Here is a 25531-nt window from a genome sequence, read left to right on the forward strand (position 1 = left end):
CTAGTCTGGGGCCTGATTCTGAAGAGTCCCAGTCTGCACAGGTTCCCCTGCAACAAACACCAGCTGGGCCGAGTCAGGGGCCTAAGCCTGCCCTGGTTCCAGATGTGGGGATTACCTCATTGCCTCCAGCTGGGCCATCACTTACAGCTGCTCCACTACCGGTTGGGTCAGGAGAGGCTGAGGCAGCCTCTGGGTCTAGTAACCCACCGACGTCTCCTGAGCTGCAGAGACTAAGGTCTGAGAGAAGGAGAGACCTGAGTACTCGCAGGAGGAGTGCTCATCTTTGGGCGAGACAGGGAGGTAAGTTGCTGGGGGATCAGGAGCGGCTGCTACCCCGACAGAGATAAAAGGCTGTCGGACCCCGCCCCAGGTTGTGGGAGCAACATTGCTGTATGCCAGAACCTGCCTGTGATCCTGTGCCTGACCTAGCCTGGTTTCCTGCCTCATGTCCTGCCTTGGCCCTGTCGCACTGACTCCTCGCGGAACCCTTGGATTTGGGACCGGACCTGGACCGTGTTGCTCGGGTTACCCCCAGGCCCAGCACATCAATGGTCCCACAGTGGGAACATAACATTCTATGTCAGCCAGTCCCTGGGGCCCAGTCCCCAAAAGCTGTAATGACCCATGTAACGTAGCACAGGTGAAGGAGAGAAGAAAACCCCGGTATGGGCTGAAGAGTAAGAGAAGAGGGGAGGGAAAACACGGGGTAGGGGAGATCCCTGACCATTGTTGGTGTGAGTGCTTTATGCTCCCAGGGAAAGCTCAACTGTCTGAGTCTGATGGCCCCCCCGGCACTGCGGTCACTTGGGAGGGCCTGGTGCCCTTCCTCCCTTTAGAGAAGGAACTTATCACAGTAAGTTCCAACATTTGCGTCTCCTGTAGTGGAGGAAGGGAATCCTGTGTAGGGTGTGTCTCTGTGGGCTCTTACCTAAGTGGTGTTCACTACCTGTCGAAGCACTCAGCTTCCAAAGGAGACCTTGGCTGAGGCGTGTCTAGCTTGCAATGCCTCTCAAAGCCGGAAGGTGAGGACCAGGTGGTTACCCTGCACATGCCACCCAGAGGGGATTGGGTCCAGTGGCGTAGCGTGGGTTGTCAGCACCCGGGGCAAGGCAAGTAATTTGCGCCCCCTAACCCGTGGATTTGTGCCCCCTAACCCATGGATTTGCGCCCCCTAACCCGTGGATTTGCGGCCCCTAACCCGTGGATTTGCCTTAACCCCAGATGCTGCGCCCGGTGCGGCCGGCCCCCCCTGCACCCTCCACGCTACGCCACTGATTGGGTCCCAAACAGTGCTTCTGGTGGAATAGACTCTGCTTCCCAAAGAGGCTTCCCCTCTCATAGCATCTGGTAATGCCAGCTTTTATACAGCGTGCCAGTGGAGTGTCTGCAGGAAGCTAGGATGGTAGAGATTACCATCCTAATTCTTTTAGGCCCTCCCTCTCTACAACAGGTATGGAGTTGTAACCAGTCTGACTCTGGGTGGTGGACTAATTGCTGTGACACCAGGGTCCACCCTGGAGGGTAGGGGCTAAGGGTCTGCCACTGATAAGGCCATGAGTTTTGTGAACCAGCCCCTGCCCCCGGAAAGAAAGGAGTCACTACAATAATCTCATCTGGTGCAAATCTAACATCCCTGAGAAGTCTCAATTAGAGCAGTGGGAGGAAAGGTGTATAGAAGCCCCGTACCCAGCCAGGCAGAGGTCAGGGAATCCATGCCCAGCACTCCCTGAGTCCTGAATCAGGAGAAGAGCTCCACCTTTAGGTCTTCTGAGTTTGTGAACTGCTCTGTGTCCAGGGCAGCTGTTTACCAGCTCCATCTGGTACTCAGGCTGAGACCCTATCTGCCCACGGACTGCCTCGCCAGAGTGGTGCATGCTCTGGTTATCTCCCGCTTGGACTACTGCAATGTGCTCTATGTGGGACTACCTTTGAAGGTGACCCGGAAACTACAACTAATCCAGAATGTGGCAGCTGACTGGTGACTGGGAGCGGCCGCAGAGACCACATAACACCGGTCTGGAAAGACCTACACTGGCTCCCGGTACGTTTAAAGCTCTAAATGGCCTCGGTCCAGTATATCTGAAGGAGGGTCTCCACCCCCATCGTTCTACCCAGACATTGAGGTCCAGCACCGAAGGCCTTCTGGCGGTTCCCTCACTGGGAGCAGCCAAGTTACTGGGAACCAGGCAGAGGGCCTTCTCGGTAGTGGTGCCAGCCCTCCCGTCAGATGTCAAAGAGAACAACAACTACCAGACTTTTAGACGACATCTGAAGGCAGCCCTGTTTAGGAAAGCTTTTAATGTTTGAGGCATTACTGTATTTTAATATTGTGTTGGAAGCCGCCCAGAGTGGCTGGGGAAACCCAGCCAGATGGGTGGGGTATAAAAGTGGTGGTAGTGGCGCCCGCCCTCTGGAACGCCCTCCCTTCAGATGTGAAGGAAATAAGCAGCTATCCTATCTTTAAAAGACATCTGAAGGGGAAGAAACAGGGTGGCGCCACCGGCAATGGCGGACTCCCTCTGAACTGGAGGGAATAGCTCCGCGGGAAATGGGTCTTCTCCGCTACGGCGAAGCGGGGACCCTTTCAAAAATCACAGGCGGATGAAGCCTGTGAACATGGGACTCGGCGGGCACCTTTAGCGCCCCCCCAACTCGCTAAGGAACCCATTAACGGGCTCCGAAGTGAAGAGGGGGAAGTGGCGCGGTGCTGAGAGTCAACGGCTATTTCCGTGGAGCGAAGCCGCATAGCCGTTGCCGGAGAGCGCTGTCTCTTTCCTGGGACAATTTGGACTTTAAAACAAGCACCCGTGAGTACTTAGATTTTGAACAATTGGACATCAAATAAGGACTAGCAAGCAGAAAAGAATTGGATCTTAAAATACCTATTTTAATTTGGTACGGAACGGGAAGGTCTAAACAGGAAGTCAGCCTTCCGTTCTTTTGTAAACAGAATAAAGCAAAGACAATATAAACTAGAGCTAAGAAAATCGTCTCTAAAGGACTGGATTCCATCATTTATAATTGTGGAACCCCCCTTTGACAGCAGGAGAAGGGGGAGGATCATTTTTAGACTGTTTAAAGTGAATTTAAAGTAAAGTAACTTTCCTCCGTCCTGATACTGGAGTGGGGGTGTCAGGACCGACGTTTGAAGTTCACTGACCAGAAATACCGTATTTTTTGCTCTATAGGATGCACTTTTTCTCCTCCAAAAATGAAGGGGAAATGTGTGTGCGTCCTATGGAGCGAATGCAGGCTCCTTGTCTTCAGTGAAAGCAACGCGAAGCCTCCAAAGCGCAGAGGGAGCGCTCCCTCTGTGCTCCGGAGGCTACGTGTTGCTTTCGCTGAAGCCTGGAGAGCGAGAGGGGTTGGTGTGCACTGACCCCTCTCACTCTCCAGGCTTCAGGGATAGCCGCCTGAAGCCTTTGGAGCGCAGCAGGACCTCGCGCTGCGCTCCAAAGGCTTCGGGGTTAGCTGCGCAAAGCCTCCGCAGGGCAGCGGGGTGAAGGCACCCCGCTGCCCTGTGGAGGCTTGAAAGGCTGTCCCTGAAGCCAGAACAGAGAGATGGAGCACTGCGCAGCGTCTCGCTGTTCTAGCTTGGGGATGCCGGGGCTTTATGGGGAAACCCCGGGCTTCCCCCTTCAGCCCCAACACTGATTTGATTCAGAATATTTTTTACTTGTTTTCCTCCTCTAAAAACTAGGTGCGTCCTTTGCTCGGGTGCGTCCTATAGAGCGAAAAATACGGTAAGTGTTTTTGACAGATAGTGAAAAGAAGAGAAACAGTGATTCCACTGTTCCTCTTCGCATTTGAAAGGAATAAATATTGACAAAGTAACTTAAAAGGGGAAACTCTGTTGCAAGAACAAATAGAAGTTTTCCCCCTAGAGGGAGACTGTGAAACTGTAACCAACTCCAGGGAGTTGGCAGCTGTTATAGATTACAGTCGTGGGAACAGACATTTGGCCTTGCAGGACAATGTATTCAGAAACCTTGTTGTGTGTCTTTTATAAAACAAATGCCCTACTGGAACAATTACACGAAAAGGTGAATTGGATGGCGACCTCGGCTGGAAATTTGGAACAGGCAGTGGGAAACTTTGAACAGGCAGTGGGAAAAATATGTGGAGCCCACTCAGGAATTAAATCAGGAGTGTGTCTTGACAGAACAGGCCCAACAGGAATATGAGCTTTCGGAATTGACAAATGAACTTGGAAAAAGCCACAATTGGAAAGAAAAAGTTTGGTTTGGCTTGGAAATGGGGGGCTGGATTGACCCCCCTATGCTGAGATGTCTGGATTTTTCAAATATGGCAATGGGCTGTGGGATGTTTGGGATTGTGGGGGCTCTTAATCTTGGAGGGTTTTTGAAACATGCTGTTAAATACCATATGGAATTCAGTGTTGAATATGGAAAAGGGGCTGAACTGTCAAGAAGGGCTAAAAATATTGCCAAGCTGGAGCTATCACGAGCAGGAGACAAGGGAAAATACAGCTATAAATATGAAGAAGAGCTGCGGAAGGGACATGGAAGAGACTTGAGGGCCTCGGATATAAGGTTGCCAGGTTGATGAGCTAGATCGACGTGATAATAAGGACTGACAAAACCCGGAACCAGGAGGAAGGGACGTTGGATGAAGATTGGACTTGTTTGTATTTCTTTTCTCTACCATTAGAACTGTTTTATAAAATTGATGAACATTAGAAAAATGTTGGAATGAAATTACTTGGCTTTAGCAAAAATGTTTAAAGAATTATGAAAGAATGTTATGGTTATGAGAAGCTGGTAAGGACAAGATTTAAGTTTTAAGCTTTAAGATTTATCTTATTATAGAAAGATAAGACTAAAACAGTTTAGGGTAATGTAATGACAGCATATTATGAAATATGGAAGGGATTTGCTGGGATAATTAACAACTAGGATACAAAGAAAGGGAGGAGGAGGAGGTCTAGGAAAGAAGGTAATGACAGTTGAGGATTTGGAAATAATGAATTTGTTTTTTAAATGTTTTTAATTGTTGGTGATGTATTGTTGTATTTTTTTCTCTTTTTTCTCTTTTTTTGTATGAATCTGCATTTTCTTTTTGTCTTTCTTTTATTTTGTAACATTTTGAAAATTCCAATAAATATCATTTAAAAAAGAAAAAAAAAAGAAAATGGATACTTGTTGATGGGCATTGATCAACTGAATGCCCCAAACTGAAAATACCAAAATGTATTGAATAAGCATCTTTCGCAAGAAAGCCAGGAGAATTGCAAACGATTATGAAATGTTCACAAACCGGACTGGACACGACATTCTTTTTACAGAATGTAGATTACAACAGACCAGATATAGGCAAGGGTGTCTGGGGGAAAATGTGACCAGGTGCAGGGCAGTGAACCCCGTCCCTAGTAGCAAGCATGAGTTTTATGCCTTAGAGAGACAACATTTATAACATGTAAGACAGGGAGAGAGTTTGTGGCAACCATCATACAGGAAAGAGAGGACAAATACTCCGATCTAATGCACATCAAATATTCCACAAAAGAGCCCTCAAAACTTGAAAGGCCATCTGTCTCCACTTTATTTCTTAACAATGGTGCAAAAAGGGGTAGGATAATAGAATCATAGAATGGTAGAGTCAGAAGGGAGCCCGAGGGTCATCTAGTCCAACCCGCAGCAATGCAGGAATCTCAACTAAAGCATTCAGGACAGATGGATAGATAAAATGCACCATTGAGTGATACTTGCATCTACCAAACTTTATTGGGTGAAAAACACATTCTTCTGCAAGTTTTGCCCCACAAATATAAACATACGATTGATTTTTTAAAAAACTTAATTTAGCCTGAAGATTGACAGGCACGTGATACCAGGTTGCCTCCTCTGCCTCCTAGCTTCAGTGGCGAAGTCGATACCTGAACTGAACATCGTGTGTGGGCTGCATCACACCAAACCCATAGCGGTTCTTGATTACGGGAGGGATTTCCTCCTCCACGTTAACCAGCTGCATATCAAAGTATGGCAGCATCAGGAAGGCAATGAGTTTTAGCTCATTGGTAGCAAAGAAACGCCCAGGGCACATGGCCCCTGCACCCCAAGGCATGGAGAAATATTTCACCTTTTCCCCATTCTTATAGAATTTCTTTTTTGTGCCGTCTAGGCTGAGGAACCGGTCATATTTGAAAACATGGGGATCTGGGTGGATTTCTGGATCCATATGTGCTCCTACAAAGGGGAAAATTGCAACTCTGTCTCCTTTGCGCAGAAGGTATTTTCTCCCATCGTTCATCTGGATTTCTAGATCCACCATCACAACCCTGATCACCAGTGGTGTTGTGGCCAGTCTCAAAGTCTCTTGCACAGCACTGTCCAAGATGGAGGTCTTGTCTAACATCTCCTTGGTGATATTAAGCACTGGACCCCCTGCCCTCACTTCCTGGCCAGATTCTCCCACCACTCTGTCCACTTCCTTCCTCACCTCATCCATCGCCTTGGGATTTTTCATCAGGTAGGCAAGAAGCCAGAAGGAAGCGGGTCCAGAATTAGCTTGAAGTGCCCAGAGCAACGTGAAAAAAAGCCGCCCCTGCATGTATTCAGGCATCCCAGCTTCCTCCAGGTGTTTTTGCAGGTCAGTTATCCAGCCGCTGATATTTTCCTTCTTATATACTTCCTTTACAGACGTGATGTTCCAGAAGTGTCTCTTCAGAGACTCTGCTTCCATTTTATCTCTGGGAGACAGCATAGAAGAAGCTAATCCCGGGAAAAAATGATCAAATTTGCAAAACTCTGCAAATAAATCTTCAGAGTCAGCTAGGTCACTCCTCTCAGCATCTTCTTTGTTCTTTTCACCTTTGCCGCTTGTATTTCCAAACACAGCAAGATATCCGGCCCTAAAGACCATGTTGTAGCTGAAGTGGAACAACCCATCCTGTTTCCAGGACTTCTCCCCTCCTGCTGAACTCAGGCTATGGTGCATCACTCTGTGCAAGCTGTCCATCATGGCCTGGGTCATCACCATGAGCCCATCGCCCCTGAGGTGCTTTGTGTTGACTGCCTCTAGTACCTTATGAGTCATTTCTGAATGCTGAAACCCAAATACTTGTTCCACAATTTGTGTTACATATAAAGTGAAATCCAGCTTGGTTCTTGCTTCTTTCACAATAGCTCCATAGGAGAGGGGGTCCATCACAAAGGTGAAATAGTACCCTCCAAGCAGTACCGTGAAGATGTCCCCATGCTTCTTCTGCATCCTTTGCAAGAAGGCAACGCCGTCCTTTTGGTAGCACAGTGCATGTCCAAGCCACGGAATGAGGCCTTTATCTAAAGGGGGCTCTTTGGCTCTCCTCTGGCGGAACGCCCCCACCAGATAGAGCCCCCCCAATATGCATGCCAGGACGGCGCATAGGACCATCACCCAGAAAGCCATCTCTCGGAGCTCTGTGACACAAAAGCACAAGCCAGCTCTTGCAGAAAAAACATGTGGTTATAAATAGTTGCTCCACTTATCCTGAATCTAGGTGGAGCCAATAAACAGCAAGCAGAGGTTAACCCTTGCTATGGTTAATTTATTTGCACTAAAATAATATCCAGTGTACCTTATGCAAAGAAAACCATTAAGATAATTAACAAACTGGGATTTGGAATGGATGGAAGTATGTCTTTTTAATCCGTATTGTAGTTAATTTAATTTTTTTAAATAAAAAGCCCTATAAATTGGAAGTACTCAGCTTTTAAGCACCTGTCTCCTTCGTTCTTTTTAAGCAACATAAACACAGATTTATATTAATAGATCTAACTAGTGAACAAAAGAAGGGAGGCAATAAAATGAGGAAGGGGAGGAGAGGGGGAATGTGGATGACGAAAGGGGGAGGGGAAAATCAAATATAGGACAAGAATTCCATGTGGCAAAGGAGGAAACGGAAGTGGGGGGTTAGTGATGCAGTTGTGGGAAGGGGAAGCAAAGTTACTTACCGTATTTTTCGCCCTATAGGACACACTTTTTCACCTCCAAAAATGAAGGGGAAATGTGTGTGCGTCCTATGGGGCGAAGGCAGGCTTTCGCTGAAGCCTGGAGAGCGAGAGGCGTCGGTGCGCACCAACCCCTCTCGCTCTCCAGGCTTCAGGAAGCTATCCGCAAGCCTTGCGCGCCCGGCGGGAGGTTCCGCAGGGCGTGCAAGGCTTGGGGAGGCAGCCTGCAGCCTGAAGCATGGGGCGCACTGCGGAGCACGCCCTGTGCTTCGGGCAGATGTCCTCAAGTCTCGCGTGCACGGCGGGAGGTCCCGCCGAGCTCGCAAGGCTTGCAGGCAGCAGCCTGTTCTGGGGGCTGGGGTCGGGAGAAGCTCGGGCTTCCCCCGTGCCAGCCCCGTGCCTGGGGGGGAAATAAACTTTTTTTCTTTATTCCCCCCCCCCCCCAATTTAGGTGCGTCCTATGGGGCGGTGCGTCCTATGGGGTGAAAAATACGGTAATTCACACTACCTGAAGCAATATGCAAACCAAAACAAAAGCTGATGTATTGCACACATTCCCTCCTCCAAAACTATAAACAGCCACTGTGCACTGTATAGAAACATACGGTCTTTCCTACTCCCTTCCCTCTGCTCTTCGTCTTGCTCCCAAGGAGTGGAGTTGCTGTCATTCACTGCAAGTGTCTCCTGCTTCTTAAGGTCAGCAGTTATTTGTTGCTCTTGACTTTCTGGCTCCACAGCCCTGGCTTTTGCCACAGAGAATGTGAGGAGAGAAAATTCCATCTATAATAGTGACTAACTGGCTGAACTGGAGCTAGTGTCATTGAGCTAAGTGCAATACTGAAGTTAAGCTATTTGCGATGTGGGGCTACAACTGACAACACAATAGTTTTGATAAGTGGCTCTGTAATCTTGCTCTGAGTTGGGGGAAGATGGAGTGATAGGTGGAACACGAACTCTGCAAGTGGAAAGACCCAGCTTAAAACCCTTGCCTTTCTAGTCAAAGAATTTTAGGTAGCAGGACTTTGAAGAAACCCCATCTGAAGCTTTAGATCGCCACAGCCAAACAGAATAGACTGGGTTACATGGCCCAACTGTCCAACTCAAGACATGGCTTCTTCATTTGTCCCTGTGATCACCAGGCCTTTCAGACCCTTGATCCAAGAAAAGGCACCTAACAAATCACTGATTACTCACCCATAGTTTCTACATAGTCCGTGCACCCATCGAGGGTAATGGTTCTGTCGGGTTCATAGAACTGTGCGTTGCCAAAGTCCAGGAGTTTGAGCAGGTTTGGTTCAGTGATGATCATATTTTCAGACCTCAGATCCAAGTGCAGGATATTCTGAGCATGGAGGTATTCAACAGCACTAAGAATCTGCCACAGATAGTCTCTGACTTCCACCTCTGAATAGGATGACCTACAAAAGAGAACCTGGTTACACAACAACATGTTCTTCATTCTTCATAAGACTATAATCAGTTGGTGCTAAGCAAGGAATGCACATAAATACTTACTGAAAGCAAACTCAAAGGGCATTTTTTCTAGATAGTGTTGGATGGGTGTTAGTGTGAGCATATCACTAAAGAAAAGGCAGAGATTATTTTAAAAACTACATTTCTCAGACCTTTCTTACTGTGTGTCTCTGTGTGTATAATGCATAAATATGCACATGTAGTGTAGACACACACACACACACACACACAGAGAGAGAGAGAGAGAGAGAGAGAGAGAGAGAGAGAGAGAGAGAGAGAGATGTATATAATCTGCCAGATTTCTGGGGATTTTCAGGTTTCAGGTTTTGGTAACCAATCTTGTAAAAAACAACAACACTATACTTAAGTAATGCAAAATAAGGAAGTAGTTTTCCAGCCAAAGCCCGGGGTTATTGCAACAGGAAACCCCTCCACTTCTGTTACTACCACTTCCTCTTGTTTTAAAGGTGGGTCCTGCTTTGGAAAATGTTGAAGACTACTGGTCTTCTTCATCTGGCACCTTCACACTGGGTTGCCTATGGAAATTTTACAACGGAACCTCTGAAAACTGTATTCTGAGGAGGAGAAAAGAGGCCTCCACAGCTTTTGTGGCTGATGCATATTTAGTTTGTTGGACAAGCAGGCTTACCTTCCAGCTAAAGCATTGAGAAGCTCAGGGCCAACACACAGTTCTGTGATCAGCACCAGGTGGCGTGGGCTCACGTAGGCCCCCTGCAGCTGCCCAATGTTGGTGTGGTGAAGCTTCCTCAGGATCTGATACTCCTGGAGCACATCTTCCTTGTCTTCCTGCCTATAGGGAATGATCTTGGCAGCCAAAGCATTTCCACTGAGCTTTTCTCTGCACTGTTTGATGATGCTGAAGCGCCCTCTGTCCCGAGGTGGAGCAGAAAAGAAGGGGAAGAAATGGAACAGAAGTTTGAGCTGAATGTTATTCCTTAACCTGGTGATACCCCACCCACCCACGTTCTGCCATGCTTTGAGAAGACTGTCCTACTGGATGGCACCGAACCATGCTTAGGAGTGGCTAATGGGAAGAGCTGCTGCTGCAGGACCACTAAAAAGGACTCACAATAGTCGACACAAACTGTTGCCTGCAAGTGAGACATCAGCACAGTGAGCAACTGACCCAGCAGCCTTCTCGGGAGATATTGTTTGCGGTGTCATGTGATGCTGATTATCATGTGATACAGAGCCCCCTGCAAGGGACTCTGCATTCTTTCCCTCTGTCACTCACCTGGCCTTTCCTGAAGGAAATTGCAAGCAACAAAAACTACACCCTCTAACCCACACTGCATCTAAGTTGAATCTTTGATTTCGTTGCATAATTTCTGTTGTCATCAATGAGTTGTGTCAACCACACTTTCCTACTGATAAAAGCCAGGCACAGCTGTTAATTTGTAAGCCAGACAAATACACCCTAGGAACGTCTGACACCACAAGCTCAGACTTATCTTCTACCCCCCCCCTTTAAAAAAAAAGAGGTGTGGAAGGTTTAATGGCTATTTCCTCCCCTCTCCAGCTCTGAAGCCTTCTCAGTCTGCATTCCCCTCTATCAGCAGTCCAGATACATATGCAGTATTGCATATCCAGGCAAGCTATTACCATTGTACACAGGGGAAAATGCAAATCCCCTTATTTGCTTAATTTATTACCAGCCTTTCTGGCCTATAAAGGTAAAGGTAAAGGGACCCCTGACCATTAGGTCCAGTCGTGACCGACTCTGGGGTTACGGCACTCATCTCGCTTTATTGGCCGAGGGAGCCGGCGTACAGCTTCCGGGTCATGTGGCCAGCATGACTAAGCCGCTTCTGGCAAACCAGAGCAGCGCACAGAAACGCCGTTTACCTTCCTGCCAGAGCGGTACCTATTTATCTACTTGCCCTTTGACGTGCTTTCAAACTGCTAGGTTGGCAGGAGCAGGGACCGAGCAACGGGAGCTCACCCCGTCGTGGGGATTCAAACCGCTGACCTTCTGATCGGCAAGTCCTAGGCTCTGTGGTTTAACCCACAGCGCCACCAGCGTCCCTCAGGCCCTTAACCACAACTGGGGTGGGATTTGGTGCTGCTGCAGGGGGGGTCTTTTAGAGAGCAAAGAGGGGCAGTTCTTAAGGCCACATTATTCCTCAGCGACACCTATATGCACTGAGCGGACCATGCCTGCCAAGAGTACCATTTTCCTTTCTTAAAAAGCTTGCTTAGCAGGCTAAATTTCTCCACATATAGAACTTGGAGGAATTCGACTAAGTGGTTACTAAGGAGCAGTGAGCCAATGGAAATCTGTACCTTTTAATTTCCGTCTGGAAGGCATATGTCTGGTGGGTTGGCTGAGCAGGAGCTGTCATTTGGCTGTCCTCTGGGTCCGCAGACTGGAATGCTGCGGGGTGGGGGTGGGGAGGAGTGGGATGGGGGAAGCAGAGACAGAAGTAGGAAAACGCCAAAGCACGCAATCCGTGTTGAAAGAGGTAAATAGCAATGCAAGTTTCCAAGGCTGCTTTCGGTTAATTAAGCCCTAGACAATCAAGGGTGTTGTTTGTTCCCCAAATATCCCATGACCATGGAAGGACATTTTGACATCCTGGGGGCATTCCAGGAAGGGTGCCAGCTGGAGAGGTGTCTTGCAGATATGCCAGAAAGCAATGCAAGGTGGTTGTTTTTCAAAGTGAAAAAGGAAGAACGCCCCTTAGCCACCCCATGACCACTGATTATTAAAGTGAAGTTCCAAACGCTCATAAACCACCCCTGAAAATGTCACCAAAAAGTTTGAGAAAAATGATGAGCTCTTTTGAGGGGCTAGGAGGTGAGGAGGAGTTTTGTGAAACTGTTGGATGGAGCTTGGCACAGCATTAATGTGCAGTTATTTTAAAGAAATTATAAAGCCTTCCATGCGTCCTGGGCTATCAATGCTATGTTTATTTTATTGATCTAAGCCACACTAGGACCTTATGGTAAAGGGTGAGTAAGAAATCTAATATTGCTAATAATAACAGCAGGCGTGCCCCCCCCTGCAGTAACTGTCATGCCAAATGGCAGATCTGAGGCCTACGCGGCTATGATAATATACCGTGTATATTCGTGTATAAACCGACTTTTTCAGCACATTTTTTATGCTAAAAAAGCCCCCCATGTTTTATACCCGAGTGAGGGTCCCTTTCAGGCTGCTCCTTCCTCCTCTGCCGCCTTTGCCACTGTGGGTGGCAGAGGAAAGAGCAGCCCGAAAACAGCCCTTTCGGGCTGTTTGTTCTTTTTTTTTAAAAAAAATAATTTTTATTAACTGGCCAATCACATCAAATTAAATCACATCACATAATTCCAAATTACAAAGCCAAATTTTTAAATTTTGTTGGGGGAACCCATACTTCAAGATCCAAAGGGGGATTCAAATCATCTTCTTATTACTGCGTTAATGTCCAAATCAGTCCCAATCAGTCCAGACAAAGTTCATAATTCTATCCAGTCTTATCTTGGTGTTTCCACATCATATCTTGTTCATATAATTTCTATTTTTCCTTTACGATCTCTTCTGTTAGTCTCCTTAAGCCGATAAGCAAAATAATAATCCTGTGTGGATTTCCCGTTCCTCCACTAAGTCCAGATGGCTTCCATATATCTCCTTCGTAGATAGCATCGCTCTTTCCATCATGAATTTGGCATTCGTCGCTCTTAAGTCCCACCGAGGAGTTGATCCACGATATGTAAACAACTCTATTTCTCTCTTTCTCCTCCCAGACCCAAGAGCTCCAACAGTGCCTCCCAAAATGGCGACGGCATTTTTAACTGCGTCATTCCAAAACTCTTAGCTTTCCAGCTTCATCTTGAAACATTGCTTTGGTTCGAAAGTTTATCTCCACACAGCCTTAAATCCACAGCTTAAGTCCTTAGTTTCTGACTCATTAGGGGAGGGGATTCTTGTTAAATCACATAAGAAAAAGGAAGGCAGGTTTTCCCCCCCTCCCCCCTCAGTCATTTGTCATACCGTGTCTTGACGTATCTTCTCATATTTTATTCTTGTCTTGTTATCAGAGATCTCTTCTGTCAGCAGTCTTTACTCCCCTTTTTCCTTGAAGCATGTGCAATTTATCTCGTCCAAATTGTTTCTTTTGAAGATGCTTGCAACTAGCGGCGCAAATCAGGGACGGCGTCCAGGAGTGCCGGAATCCCACAGGAGGGCTTTGTGCCTAGTGCCCCCACCCCCACAAATTCGGGGGTGGTATAGGGCACAGCAGGCAAGGGCCGTCCCCCCCACAATCCTGGGGGGGTTAAGGAGGCTAATTACCCCCATCATAGCCTCCAAATTACCTCGTGTGGGTCGGAGAGATGTTATTGTCAGCCATCTTCCGATGCGCCACCTAGTGGCCCCCCGGGCTGTTTGTTCTTCCTCTGCCGCTGCCGCCACCAGCCTCTCGGCAGGTAGGCAGGGGGATGGGAGGGGCTGGGGAGGGAGAGAGAAGCCCCCTTTGCTGTGTGCGCATGTGCGCGCACACACACACGCACTCCAGCCCACCAGGAGGTTTGTGGTATGGTGAACTGGTTTATACTCGAGTCAGTAAGTTTTCCCAGTTGTTTGTGGTAAAATTAGGTGCTTCGGCTTATACTCGGGTCGGCTTATACTCGAGTATATACGGTAATTGTAATCATCACTATTACTATTACTGAATTTATTGTGCACCCATCACCAGCAGGTCCCAGGATGGGTTACACCTATTCAAATTTCAGAACAGTTAAAACAAATGACAGGAATAGGGTGGGCTCTGAAAACACGCATCTCAGGTGTAAAAGATCAGGGTAAAGAGAAGCGTCTTCAGCATTCTCCGAAAGCTCTGTAGCAAAGAAGTCACACACAGCCACAACTTAGGGGCTGCCACACAGGAAAAGGCATACCACTCGGACTTCTGAGGGAGGTGGAACCACCAAGAGGCCCCTCTCTGTCTGTCTTAGCACCTGGGAGGGTCAATGGGGAATGAAGGTCCAGAGCTCACTGCGTGATGTTTAAAATAGTGAGCTCTCAGGCCCTGCCGGAAGAGTTCCTGCATAGGCTCTAGAAATTGCAAGTTGCCTGTTCCTGTGGCAGTGCCTCCTAGGGACAGGCAAATCTGTTAATTTCAGTTCCTCTCATTTTCTCATTTTTCCAATCTTAGGTTCACCTTACCATGTAGGTTGTGATTTTAAACAAGATAAAAGGTCCTCATGAAAATTCAATAGTATTTTAGTGGAAATTTCTCCTAATACACATTCTCCTAATATATTCTTGTATATAATTGCATTATATGCATTGTTTTGCAAAGCATTCCCCCCTCAAAAAAGAATGCATTTCTGCATGTTATTTTCATTAATTTCTGCATGTATATGTCCACTCAACCCTGTTATATGCCTTTTTCTACACATTACTTGCAAAATTCGGAGAAGTGTGTCAAAGCACAGCTGAGTTCCCATTTGCGTATTGTTTCATAAAGTGTGAAATATGTAAATCTGTCTTTAAATGTCAACTGAATGGACTTTCTCCCTACTTCCTACTGCCCCATAGAAAGCTGCTCCTGAAAACAAGATGACACTGAGACTTGACCTCCAATGGAGAACAAGGAGCTGCAACTGGGACAGCAGCAGCAACAACAACATGAAGAGAAGGCCTGGGCCTAGCACATGCAGTTGGGTTTGTAGGCATGGCTAAGTCTCTTGGATTACAGTGAAATGGCATAAGTCATGAGAGCTGTGGTGTTTTGGAGAGTTCTTCCCATGGAGGAGCAAAGGCAGAAATGCAAAGATAAGGATTCCAGCCTGAATGAGAAGGACGGAGGAAACTAAGGAACCCTGTCTGCTCATGTGGCTATAAATCACGTTTCCAGGCTTATGCTGCTGAAGAGGAAAAGTACAGGAACTCTATTCAGTGTGGATTATGTTGTTACCTGCTGGATCCGTGTCACCAATTCTCACTTTGGCAGTTGGGTTGCTATACGGCCCTACACCACTTTTGCTGACGCAGGCAAACCGGAAGGATAACACCAAACCCCGAGGGAGATGTTCAGCAGTGTAGCAGCACTCCGAGATGTCACTGGCCAGAGTCTTCCATTCACCGTCTGGGCCAACAAAAGAGAAGAATAAAGTTTAGTGTAACAATGTCGTATTTTGACCAGATGGGCTTGGATTAGGACGCACAGGGAGGGAGATTTCCAGCTATTGCAGAAATGAATATTCTGTCTTCTACCACTTTAGACAGGTGCACCATTAAAGAGATGTGTGCGATCTCTCAAAAGCACAATATTCAGTCCTGCATCCATCCTTCTCCCCTCTCTATGGGATTTCATTTTTTAAATGAATTTTATGTCACTTCAAGCTGTTTCCTTGAAAGCAGCCTCATACTTTCTCAAGACTGGGAAAGGAACCAGATTGTTTTTAAAAGCCCCTCTCTGCCGAAGAGAACTGTAAAAGCTTAGAATGCAAAACCAGATTTCTCAGGAGTGCAGAGCTTTCATTATGGAAAGCGTTCCAGAGAATCCAGAGCAATATGATTGCACCACATTCACTTTCTGTTGTCCTGTTGTAGTCCCTTGTGCTATGTATTTTATAGGATTTGAAGCAACAAGCACCCCACCCTCAATTACTATTGGTTAGTAGAACGGGGGTGGGGTGGGGAGCTATTGGCAAGGCTGGCTCTAACATGTTTGGCTTTTATCTAAAGAGCTGTCTCGTGGAAGATGGAGCAAGCTTGTTTTCTCCAGCTCTGGAAGATAGGACTCAAACTAATGGCTTCAAGTTACAAGAAAGGAGATTCTGACTAAATATAGCTGATGGTAAGAGCTGTTCAACAGTGGAACCGTCTCCCTTGGGAGGTTATGGACTCTCCTTCATTGGAATTTTATTTTTATTCCCCCCCCCCAAAAAAAAAATTATTCATTTTATAAGACAAATAAACAACACAAACAGAGAAAACAAACAATACAAACAAATTCTTGTCTTATCCTTGTTTTTTCTAAACATTGTTAGGTGAGCTTCCCCAAGTCCCCCCTGTCTGATTTTCATTTTACCTCATCTTTAGCAGTTTACATATATCATAATTTTTAATTTTTTATCACACTTACTTTTACCATAAAAATCTTCACATTTTATCCCTCACATACAATACTATTTTAAAATACACTATCTTCTGCTTCTAACCCTACAGCCTATATCCACTTCCAAAGCTATTCTAAGATTTAAATATTAACATATTTTTTTTTCCAAATATTCTTTAAAGTTTTCCCAATCTTCTTCCACTGTCTCTTCTCTCTGGTCCCGGAGTCTCCCAGTCAGTTTGGCAAGTTCCATATAGTTTCTTCATTGGAATTTTAAGGCAGAGGTTGGATGGCCACCTGTCATGGATGCTTTAGCTGAGATTCCTGCATTGCAGAGGGTTGGACTTGAAGACCCTTGTGTCCCTTCCAACTCTAAGATTATATTATTTTATGGCTTGACCTTATGATACCTGTGTTGTGGCAGTGGATTAGACTGTTCCAGGTTATTTTATGATTCTGTAGTTGTGGTGGGGCCTGGGAGATGCCTCAGCAATGTTTCTAGTAAAGGTTAAGTCCAGTTGCGGACGACTCTGGGGTTGCGGCACTCATCTCGCTCCATAGGCCGAGGGAGCCGGTGTTTGTCTGCAGACAGCTTCCGGGTCATGTGGCTAGCATGACTAAGCCGCTTCTGGCGAACCAGAGCAGCACACGGAAACACCGTTTACCTTCCCGACGGAGCGGTACCTATTTATCTACTTGCACTTTGACATGCTTTCAAACTGCTAGGTTGGCAGGAGCTGGGACCAAACAATGGGAGCTCACCCCGTTGCGGGGATTCAAACCGCCAACCTTCTGATCACCAAGCTCTAGGCTCTGTGGTTTAGACCACATCGCCACCCTGACAATGCAGGAAATACCTTCCACCAGAAACCACAGGCTGGATCCTAGAATCATAGCTGGAAGGGTCAGTTTGTACAAGGAAGCAGTTTGTACAATGAGTTCTCATTTATTTACCATCTTTTTTGCAAAGTACAGAGTAAGTAACGGGAGTGTTCAGTTCCACGGGCTTCCAGGCCAACTCCACTCCATCTTCAAGAACCTCAACAATATCAGGAGACGGTGGGTTCGAAGGTGTCTCTGTCAAAGCGGAAGACAAAATTTAAGTCTGTGACTGGTAGAATGAAGCCATCCACAGTGTAAACGTAGGACCAAACTTTAGCTCTTGTGCTTGATGCTGTAAAGCACCCTGTGATATTCGGATGAAGGGTGGTATATCAGTTTAGTAAACAAACATCAACATCATAGATATTTAAAGCATACATAGCTGCCAAGAGGAAGGGAACTGAGTTTGATGCCCCATGCCACAAACCCAATGAAAATGCTCCCCTTACAACTACTATTTGCCCAAAGAAATTTCTCCCACCAGCAGAAGCTACCCTACTGTGCGACTACTGCTTTCAGTGAGGGGAGCAATTTTCGTTAGGATTTTGTCATGGGGAAAAGAGCTAACCCCATTTTCTATCACATGCTGCTGATAATGCTTGGACTGCCTCATCCACAGATCACAGCTCCTAATTTTACTGCAGAAACTAGATGTGCTGATTGCATGCCAATTAGTGGTAAGTCCAATTTGGCTATCCTATGCCAGCGCTTGTTGTTTGTCAGTTATTTAACAGGGAACAACCCCAAACACCCCAGGACTTGACAAACACATTGCTCAAGCCCATCTGATATGCTGCCTCTTTCTCCTTGCTGCAAGAGTCATACTAATTGCCTGAAAGTTCTCAGGGTCTTTATGGAGGTATAGACATGGACTTCCAGTCATAGCTTGTAGCTCAGCCTCCCATTTTGTTTTACTGGAGCCACTGGGAGGCTGGGGGCAGTGAGAACAGGGGAGCTTTAGAGGTGTCACGCCAGCTTGCATTCCAAGATGGGACAAGACTTTTGTGAATGATTCCTGATAGACTGTGTTGATTCCGAGAAAGCAGAAAGGCTCTACAGTGGTACCTCAGGTTACAGACCCTTCAGGTTACAGACTCTGCTAACCCAGAAATAGTACCTCGGGGTTAAGAATTTTGCTTCAGGATGAGAACAGAAATTGTGCTCCGGCGGTGCGGCGGCAGCGGGAGGCCCCATTAGCTAAAGTGGTGCTTCAGGTTAAGAACAGTTTTAGGTTAAGAACAGACCTCCGGAACGAATTAAGTACTTAACCTGAGGTACCACTGTATTTCTGAATGCTGTCCTACACAAAAAATATTGCTGCACATGGAAAGTTGGCATGTCAGAGAGAAAGCCGTGCTAAGACTTTCCTGCCAAAGATCAATTGGGAAATGCTATGCTACAAGTTCAAAGGATCAAAGGGGAAATAATTTGTTCCTTTACCTGCTTTCCTTATTACACAGGAGGTGGAAACTGTGCCCTGGGCATTGGTGGCTACACATGTATAAGTGCCAAAATCATTGGATGTGGCTGCTAATATTGTTAAAAGCTGGAAGTGTTTGAGAGTAGAGGAGATCAGGATCCTGTCCGTACTACGAATGGCTGCTCCATCTGGAAGGTGGAAATGAAATACAAATATATATATATATATGAATGAGTCAAGGTTAGATGAACCTCTTATGAAATCACAGAGAGATGTACGTGAAGAATCTTGAGTAGACGCATTAGGTCAGCCCTAGAATGTAGGGTGCAGAGGGTGGGAGCGACTCTCCTCTAGAGTAGACCTGGAAGCCATGAGGCTTGAAAAGAAATGGTAAACCTTCCTATTCCCTCTTGGTTCCTGGGTTCAGAATAATGGCTGATTTTCTTTCCCCTGGATGGGATGGATGACATATGTCCCATAGGATGGCCTATGTCCACTTGATAACAAAACAGCTATCCTTTTGAGCAGCCTTTCCTTTCATGGGCTCTAGATTTATTTAAATAGGAAATTTATAAGCTACTCAATCAAGCAGTTCTCCAAGTGTTGTACAAATAAAATTGGAAGACTAATAACGGCTAAGATTCAGTCTAAGCGAAAACAAATATATGCATAAAACTAAAATTAAAAACTAATAAAAATAAATCAAGAAGAAGAATGAAAAAAGAGAAACCAGCAAATTTTTAAAAGACATATAAGTAATTATATTATAAGCCTGGGTAGGTTTGCCAAAACAAAAAGTTCAGGAGGTATCTAAAACAATACAGCAAAGGTGCCTGCCTAATTGTGCATATTTCAGGTAGGGAAATTCTGGCTTCCCCTCCCACCTCATTCATTCACTACTCTCTTTCTCCCACCATTGCATCCCTGATCATGCACATGTAATGCACATGCTGAAGTGTGGGAAGGGATTTGTGAAGAACAAATAGAGAAATGATCCTGCCGTTCCCTCCTTGCTTTGCCCCAAACCATCTCTGTTACAGATTCATCGCAGGTGGACAGGTGTGGAGGTTACATCACCTTTGAACCATTCGATGTTGGGTGATGAATGGGCAGATGTCCGGCAGGACAGCGTCAGAGACTGCCCCAAGGCAATGGTCTGGTCAGTGAGCTCTTCAGCAAAAGAAGGTGCTGAAAAGGAAGAGAACTTTAGAGAACACAGGTCAGTGAGGCAGGAAGCAAATACCTGAAATGCGTTGGGTTTTACCTTCTCTAGCACACATTTCTAAATCAACAGAGAGAACCAGAGGAGTAAGCCGCATTCTCTCCCATTTCCAGACCTCCAGGTTGCAATCTAGCAATCCTAGCTGGTCCTTTGTATTGGTGCAATTTGTACGATGGCTAATTTAATAAAAGGGGGCGCGGGTGGCGCTGTGGTCTAAACCACTGAGCCTAGGGATTACCGATCAGAAGGTTGGAGGCTCGAATCCCCACAACGGGGTGAGCTCCCGTTGTTCGGTCCCTGCTCCTGCCAACCTAGCAGTTCGAAAGCACGTCAAAGTGCAAGTAGATAACTAGGTACTGCTCTGGCGGGAAGGTAAACGGTGTTTCCGTGTGCTGCTCTGGTTTTGCCAGAAGTAGCTTAGTCATGCTGGCCACATGACCCAGAAAAACTGTCTGCGGACAAACGTCGGCTCCCTCAGCCAGTAAAGCGAGATGAGCGCCGCAACCCCAGAGTCCTTCGCGACTGAACTGTCAGGGGTCCTTTAACTTTTACCTTTTTAATTTAATAAAGAAGCTTCAATCGTACAACGTTTCTACAGTTTTCACGCTGTGCTTCCCCAGGTTCTAGTTTTAATGCAACAAACAAACAAACAATGTGATAGTACCTTTCTCCTTTGTTTTGAGGCTTGGAAGAGTGAATGAAGGGAACCCTGTTTTCTTTTTCAGTCCTCCAGAAGCCTCTGTCAAAGATGCTCTTTCTTGCAGCTCACCCTTCCGCTCCTCTGAGCCTGTTGAAAATGAAATGAACCACTGTAAAGACAACCAAGTGATGGTGCTTTAGGCATTAGTTATTTAACTAGATATTTATATATACAGTGGATGCTCGGGTTGAGAACGTGATCCGTGCGGGATGCACGTTTGCAACCCGCAGCGTTCGCAACTTGCAGTGGCGTGTATGTGCACATATGGGTTGCAATTCAGAGCTTCTGCGCATGCACAAAGCGCAATTTAGTGCTTCTGTGCATGCGTGACCGCCGAAACCCGGAAGTAACCCGTTCCGGTACTTCCGGGTTTCAGCGGTCCGTAACCCAAAAAAAACACAACCTGAAGCATCTGTAACCCAAGGTATGACTATATACATTTTTAGAACAGACTGGATAGCTCAGTTGGTTAGAGCACGGTGCTGATAACACCAAGGTTGCAGGTTTGATTCCTGTATGGCTCAGATGCATTGCAGGTGCTTGGACTTTGATCAGGATCCCTTCCAGCTCTATAGTTCTATTATTCTGTGATTCTACATCATTGGCACCTGCTCTGAACTTATACGATGAGGCAGCCAAAAAACCCCAATAGGGCCACTTAAGTCTTTGGGAAAGTCATGTAAAATGGTGTACATAATTGCATGCTTGAGAGAAGAAATTATCCTACTCAAGCCACTGCCTTCTCAGTTACTGTGCTTAGTCACAAGGTGTTTTTGGGTCTTTGTAGGATATAGTTAAGTGTCTAGTGACTTGGTCTTCAGAGCAACATTTTAGGGTTGCTATAGCAGGTTCTCAGATACCTGGTAACTTCTCATGGTCACCTCTCACTGAGCCAGGTCTTCAGATCTCCTTTACCCTGAGCCTAAGAAAGGAAACATGCACACATATAAAATTATTACCTTCCCTGCTTTCCTGATCAGAAGATGACTTTCTCGTCAACATTCTTGAGAGGTGGGTGACTGATGCTTTTACCTTCTTCTTTAGACTTTGCTCTACCAACTCCATGGACTGAGATCTGACAAAGGGCTTGAAGAGCCCCACTTTGTCTTGTAAAGAGCTCCTCCGCTGTTTGGCTGGGTCTTCCAGGAGACCATAGATTTGTTGAGACCCTGCTGGTATGTTGCCTTCTGAATCAGACCTATTTCCTAGCCGGGGTGCTTTGGCTTCTTTTGGCTCTACGTCCAACTCAGGTGGAGTTTTCTCTTCATCTCTGGGAGCTTCCTGTACAGCCTCACCTTTCAAGTTATCATCTCTGGTACATATTTTTTTATCCTGATGTGAATGAGATTTCATTCCCGGTAGCAACTTTGCTTTTTCGCCCATAGGCAAACGTCTTTTGCTGGGCAGATTCTCGGGGGCTTTTCTGAAGCTAAGGAACTCAAATGGGAAGTACACAATGTCATAGAGTTCGTACAGGTTGAGAAAGGCAGGTTCTACTTCAGAGATGTCAAATTTTGCTGTCTTGCTATCAGGCCGTGGCATGTCCTCTGAGAGGTCCTGAATCTGTACTAAGCGGATTTCGCACATTTGGTCACTTCTTTGGCTGTCACAGTAATAGGAGAATCTGTCCCCAAACCCAGAACTACCAAAATGAGATACCATGGGCATTTCTGTGCCTACATAACCCATGCCTTCAAAAGGGGGAGACATCCTGGCTTTCTTGCCCATGGAAGGTAGCACACTGAAATACTCTTCTTCTCCAGGATATATAATATCTGCTTCTGAGGGATCTGCTAAGCCAATGCCTCCTTCTCTTTTCCCTCTCCGAACAAGGTATCTGGTGGCCGGTCTTACTGCTTGCCCAGGTGAGCCTGGGTAGAACACCTCCCTGGATGGAAAAATGTGTCTCCTGGATCCCTCTGGATCAGAAACAGACTCTGCTAAAGCAGTCATCTCTTTTGACAGGCAAACCATCTCATCAACTAAGTACTCCAGGGCTTCAGCCTCTGTGTCACTATAAATAGCAGGTTTCTGATGAACATGTCCTCTGGTTCTTCCTTGTCCAATGGAATATGGGGTTTCCTTTTGAGTAACCGGGATTTCTCCCCCAGAGGCTGAAAATGGCACAACTCTTGCTTGGGAGAAACCTGAAACAGATGGCCCTTGGTCTTTCTGGAAAACAGACTCATCCTCACTGGAAGCAAGTTGTGTATGATAAACGAGTTCTCGTTTTTCCGGTTCAGAGAGAGAAATTGGAATAGCTTTCCCTTGTGAAGCCATTAAGATTTGCCTCTCTCCAGGAAAGGCATCAAGCTTTCTCTTTCCTGGGGCAAAATGTCTCTGCTGTAGATGTTTATGGTGTTCCCCCTCATGGATCAATGCTTGGACAGTATCTGTTTGTTGAGAAGGCTCTCTCATCTCACCAATAGAAGGCACTGCTTTGCTGTGAATGAAGGACTTAGGAGGCTTTTGGCTTTCTCCATGAGAGACTGATATAGAAGTAGGCAAAGTCTCTAAGCCAGCAGGAACATCACCTTCTCTAACAGGAACTTTCATCTCACTGTGCATGGGAGGTGTTTGGTATGAATGCTTCGGCTCAGCGTTTGAAACTGGGGCAGCTTTTGCTTGAGAAATAGTTAAACTAGCTGTTCCTTTGCCCTTTAATGCAGCCGATTTTGCCTGGCTGGGTGCTGATGGTTTCTGTGGCAGAATCTGCTGCTCTTTCCCTCCAGGGACGGATACAGCTGCCTGTGAGCCCGGAAGACTTGAGCTTTTACTCTCCAGGAGAACTTCTGAAGGCTTCTGATGTAAAACCAAAGAGCCTTCCACCACTGGCGTAGTCTGCAGGAACCCTGGGCTTTTGCCCTTTGTCTTAGCGACTTGTTGAATTTGCTGACCCTGAAGAGAAGGAACTTGAGGCAACTGGTCTCCACTTTTAAATGCCCCCTGAAGAACGGCAGGTCCTTCTTTGCCCTGGACAGAAGACAGCATTGTATTATCAGGGAGGCCTTTCCCCTTCCCACTGTCTTGGGAGACCAGTGGGGCTGTTTCTGGCGGAGTGACTCTCAAATCTGAGCTCTCTCCCTTTGGAAGAATAGGAACCGTGTCCTTGCAAAGAGGAACTTTGAATGTCTGAGGTAACCGCCTTTCCTCACTTTCACCCTTTGGGGCTAAATCTGACTGCTGAGCAGTTAGAACCAAGTCTTCTCTTCCTAGGGTAGATGTTCCCGGCTTTGTCGCAAGAGGTAGCCCTGGTTTCTGAAGCAGACCCTCTCCTTTTTCAGATGGCGGTGTTGAAATCAACGCCTTCTCTTGCTGCTGAGCAGCCAAAGACAAGCTGTGCCTCTCACCAAGTTGTGCGAATGGCACTTCGGAAGCACCCTTCACAATTTTCTTTGAGCCTTCCTTTGCAGAAGTCTTTTCTGAGGCCTTTTCGCTGCAAGCCTCAAAAGCACTGCCCTCGGGAATTAAGTCGCTCTCTTCTTCCTCAATGTATTGCTCCTCAGCAAAGCTTGTCGCTCTCATCTTATAGTCATCCAGTGACCGGCTTCTGCTGGAAACTTGAAAAGTAACTCGCGGCGATTTCTGCGCAGTGTCAAAAGAAGCCGATTTGGTCATCAGAGGGCCAGCTCCGCCTTCTCTGCCCCACTCAGTTTCTTCATCCCCAGACAATCCTCCCTCTCCCAATTCGAACTGTTCTAGAAGGGGTTCACGGAGGCCACTTAAAGCTGATTTTGAATAACCGGCTTTCCTATAGGTTCTCTTTGCTCTTTCTAAATGCTTCCTGTGCTCTTTGCCTGGTGATGAAGGCACATCGGCAAGACTCTCAGAAGGCTGGCTGTAGAAAGTACTTTTTATGACACTATGTCTCGGGACGCATCCAGGAGATCTTCCTGCTTCGGTGCTTTCAATTTCCCCTTCTCCGGGTACCAGTAAACCAGCTTTATCTTGTGAAGAAGCTGTGTCAAACGTTGGTCCCCGAGGCATTAATTCTTCACTTTCTTGGCGTGTCTGGTCACCCTGCTGCCTCTTCGCTGAAGCCTGTTTAGGTCTTGTAAGCAGCGGTGGCAGCGAGGATTCAGAATTCTTAGCCTCTGCTATGGACTCCTGGTATTCTGGGTAATCCGATCCCTCAAGCACGGATAGGTGAAGTCCTGGCGTAGGGCCAAAGTGCCTTCTTCCTGTGGAGGCCGAAATCTCATTGTCGGAAGATGATCCACTGGTGCTTGATGAGCTGCTCTCTTCCAACAGGTGTCGGGAGATGCCAAGAGAGGTGGTCTTATGAGTTTTCTCCAGGATTTCTGGGATGGGTCTCATCACCAGCACAGATTTATAGCTCATAAGAGAACGCTGAGCAGTGGAATAAAACACAAGGCAAAGGGGTTAAAACAACTGAGAGGAGAAAACCAGTTAAGGCACAACAAGAGGCTCTAATGGATGCTCAGAAGAGCTTCTTGGGAAACAGAATTTCTGATCAGTGCACATTAGCCTGCAGCAGTTTTAATGGGTTTGGTGTTTGCTTTGCAAATAAGGAAACTATATAGTGAACCCAATGGCAATGAAAGTCTGTTATTTGCAATCTCATATTGAGCTCTTTTGCACATAATATTCTGTGATGGCTCCCCGTTTGTGGAATGCTCTCCCCCTAGAACACTCACCTGACAACTTCATTACATATATTTATGTGCTAGGAGAAAACGTTCCTCTTTAACCTAGCCTTTGGCTGATTAACATTCTATGTCCTTTTAAATGTGTTTGTGGGAGGAGGGCTTTTGTTTTGCTTTCGTTTTTATTACATATTTTGTGTTCTCATTTTAT

General features: G+C 46.4%; 2 protein-coding genes across 51 annotated transcripts in view; both read right to left on the reverse strand.

Annotated features, from left to right (window-relative positions):
• OBSCN (obscurin, cytoskeletal calmodulin and titin-interacting RhoGEF) overlaps positions 1–25531 on the reverse strand; it is a 267376-nt gene that overhangs the window by 10169 nt on the left and 231676 nt on the right. For all 50 annotated transcript variants that reach the window (XM_083578984.1, XM_083579001.1, XM_083578979.1 and 47 more), the window contains 9 exons: positions 21673–25063; positions 20678–20800; positions 19869–19979; positions 18812–18979; positions 17444–17566; positions 15344–15514; positions 11727–11817; positions 10072–10311; positions 9144–9367 (listed from right to left, as the gene is read on the reverse strand). In XM_083578984.1, the coding sequence (XP_083435110.1) occupies positions 9144–9367; positions 10072–10311; positions 11727–11817; positions 15344–15514; positions 17444–17566; positions 18812–18979; positions 19869–19979; positions 20678–20800; positions 21673–25063 (4642 nt within the window). The remainder of the gene's footprint in view (positions 1–9143; positions 9368–10071; positions 10312–11726; positions 11818–15343; positions 15515–17443; positions 17567–18811; positions 18980–19868; positions 19980–20677; positions 20801–21672; positions 25064–25531) is intronic.
• Positions 5813–7516, reverse strand: LOC310746107 (5-beta-cholestane-3-alpha,7-alpha-diol 12-alpha-hydroxylase-like). The gene has a single exon (XM_083579837.1). It carries the CDS (start codon positions 7405–7407, stop codon positions 5878–5880), a length of 1530 nt encoding a protein of 509 aa, XP_083435963.1. The 5' UTR covers positions 7408–7516; the 3' UTR covers positions 5813–5877.

The sequence above is a fragment of the Podarcis filfolensis genome (genome assembly GCF_964270895.1).
Source record: "Podarcis filfolensis genome assembly, chromosome: 12".
In the NCBI taxonomy this organism is placed as follows: Eukaryota; Metazoa; Chordata; class Lepidosauria; order Squamata; family Lacertidae; genus Podarcis; species Podarcis filfolensis.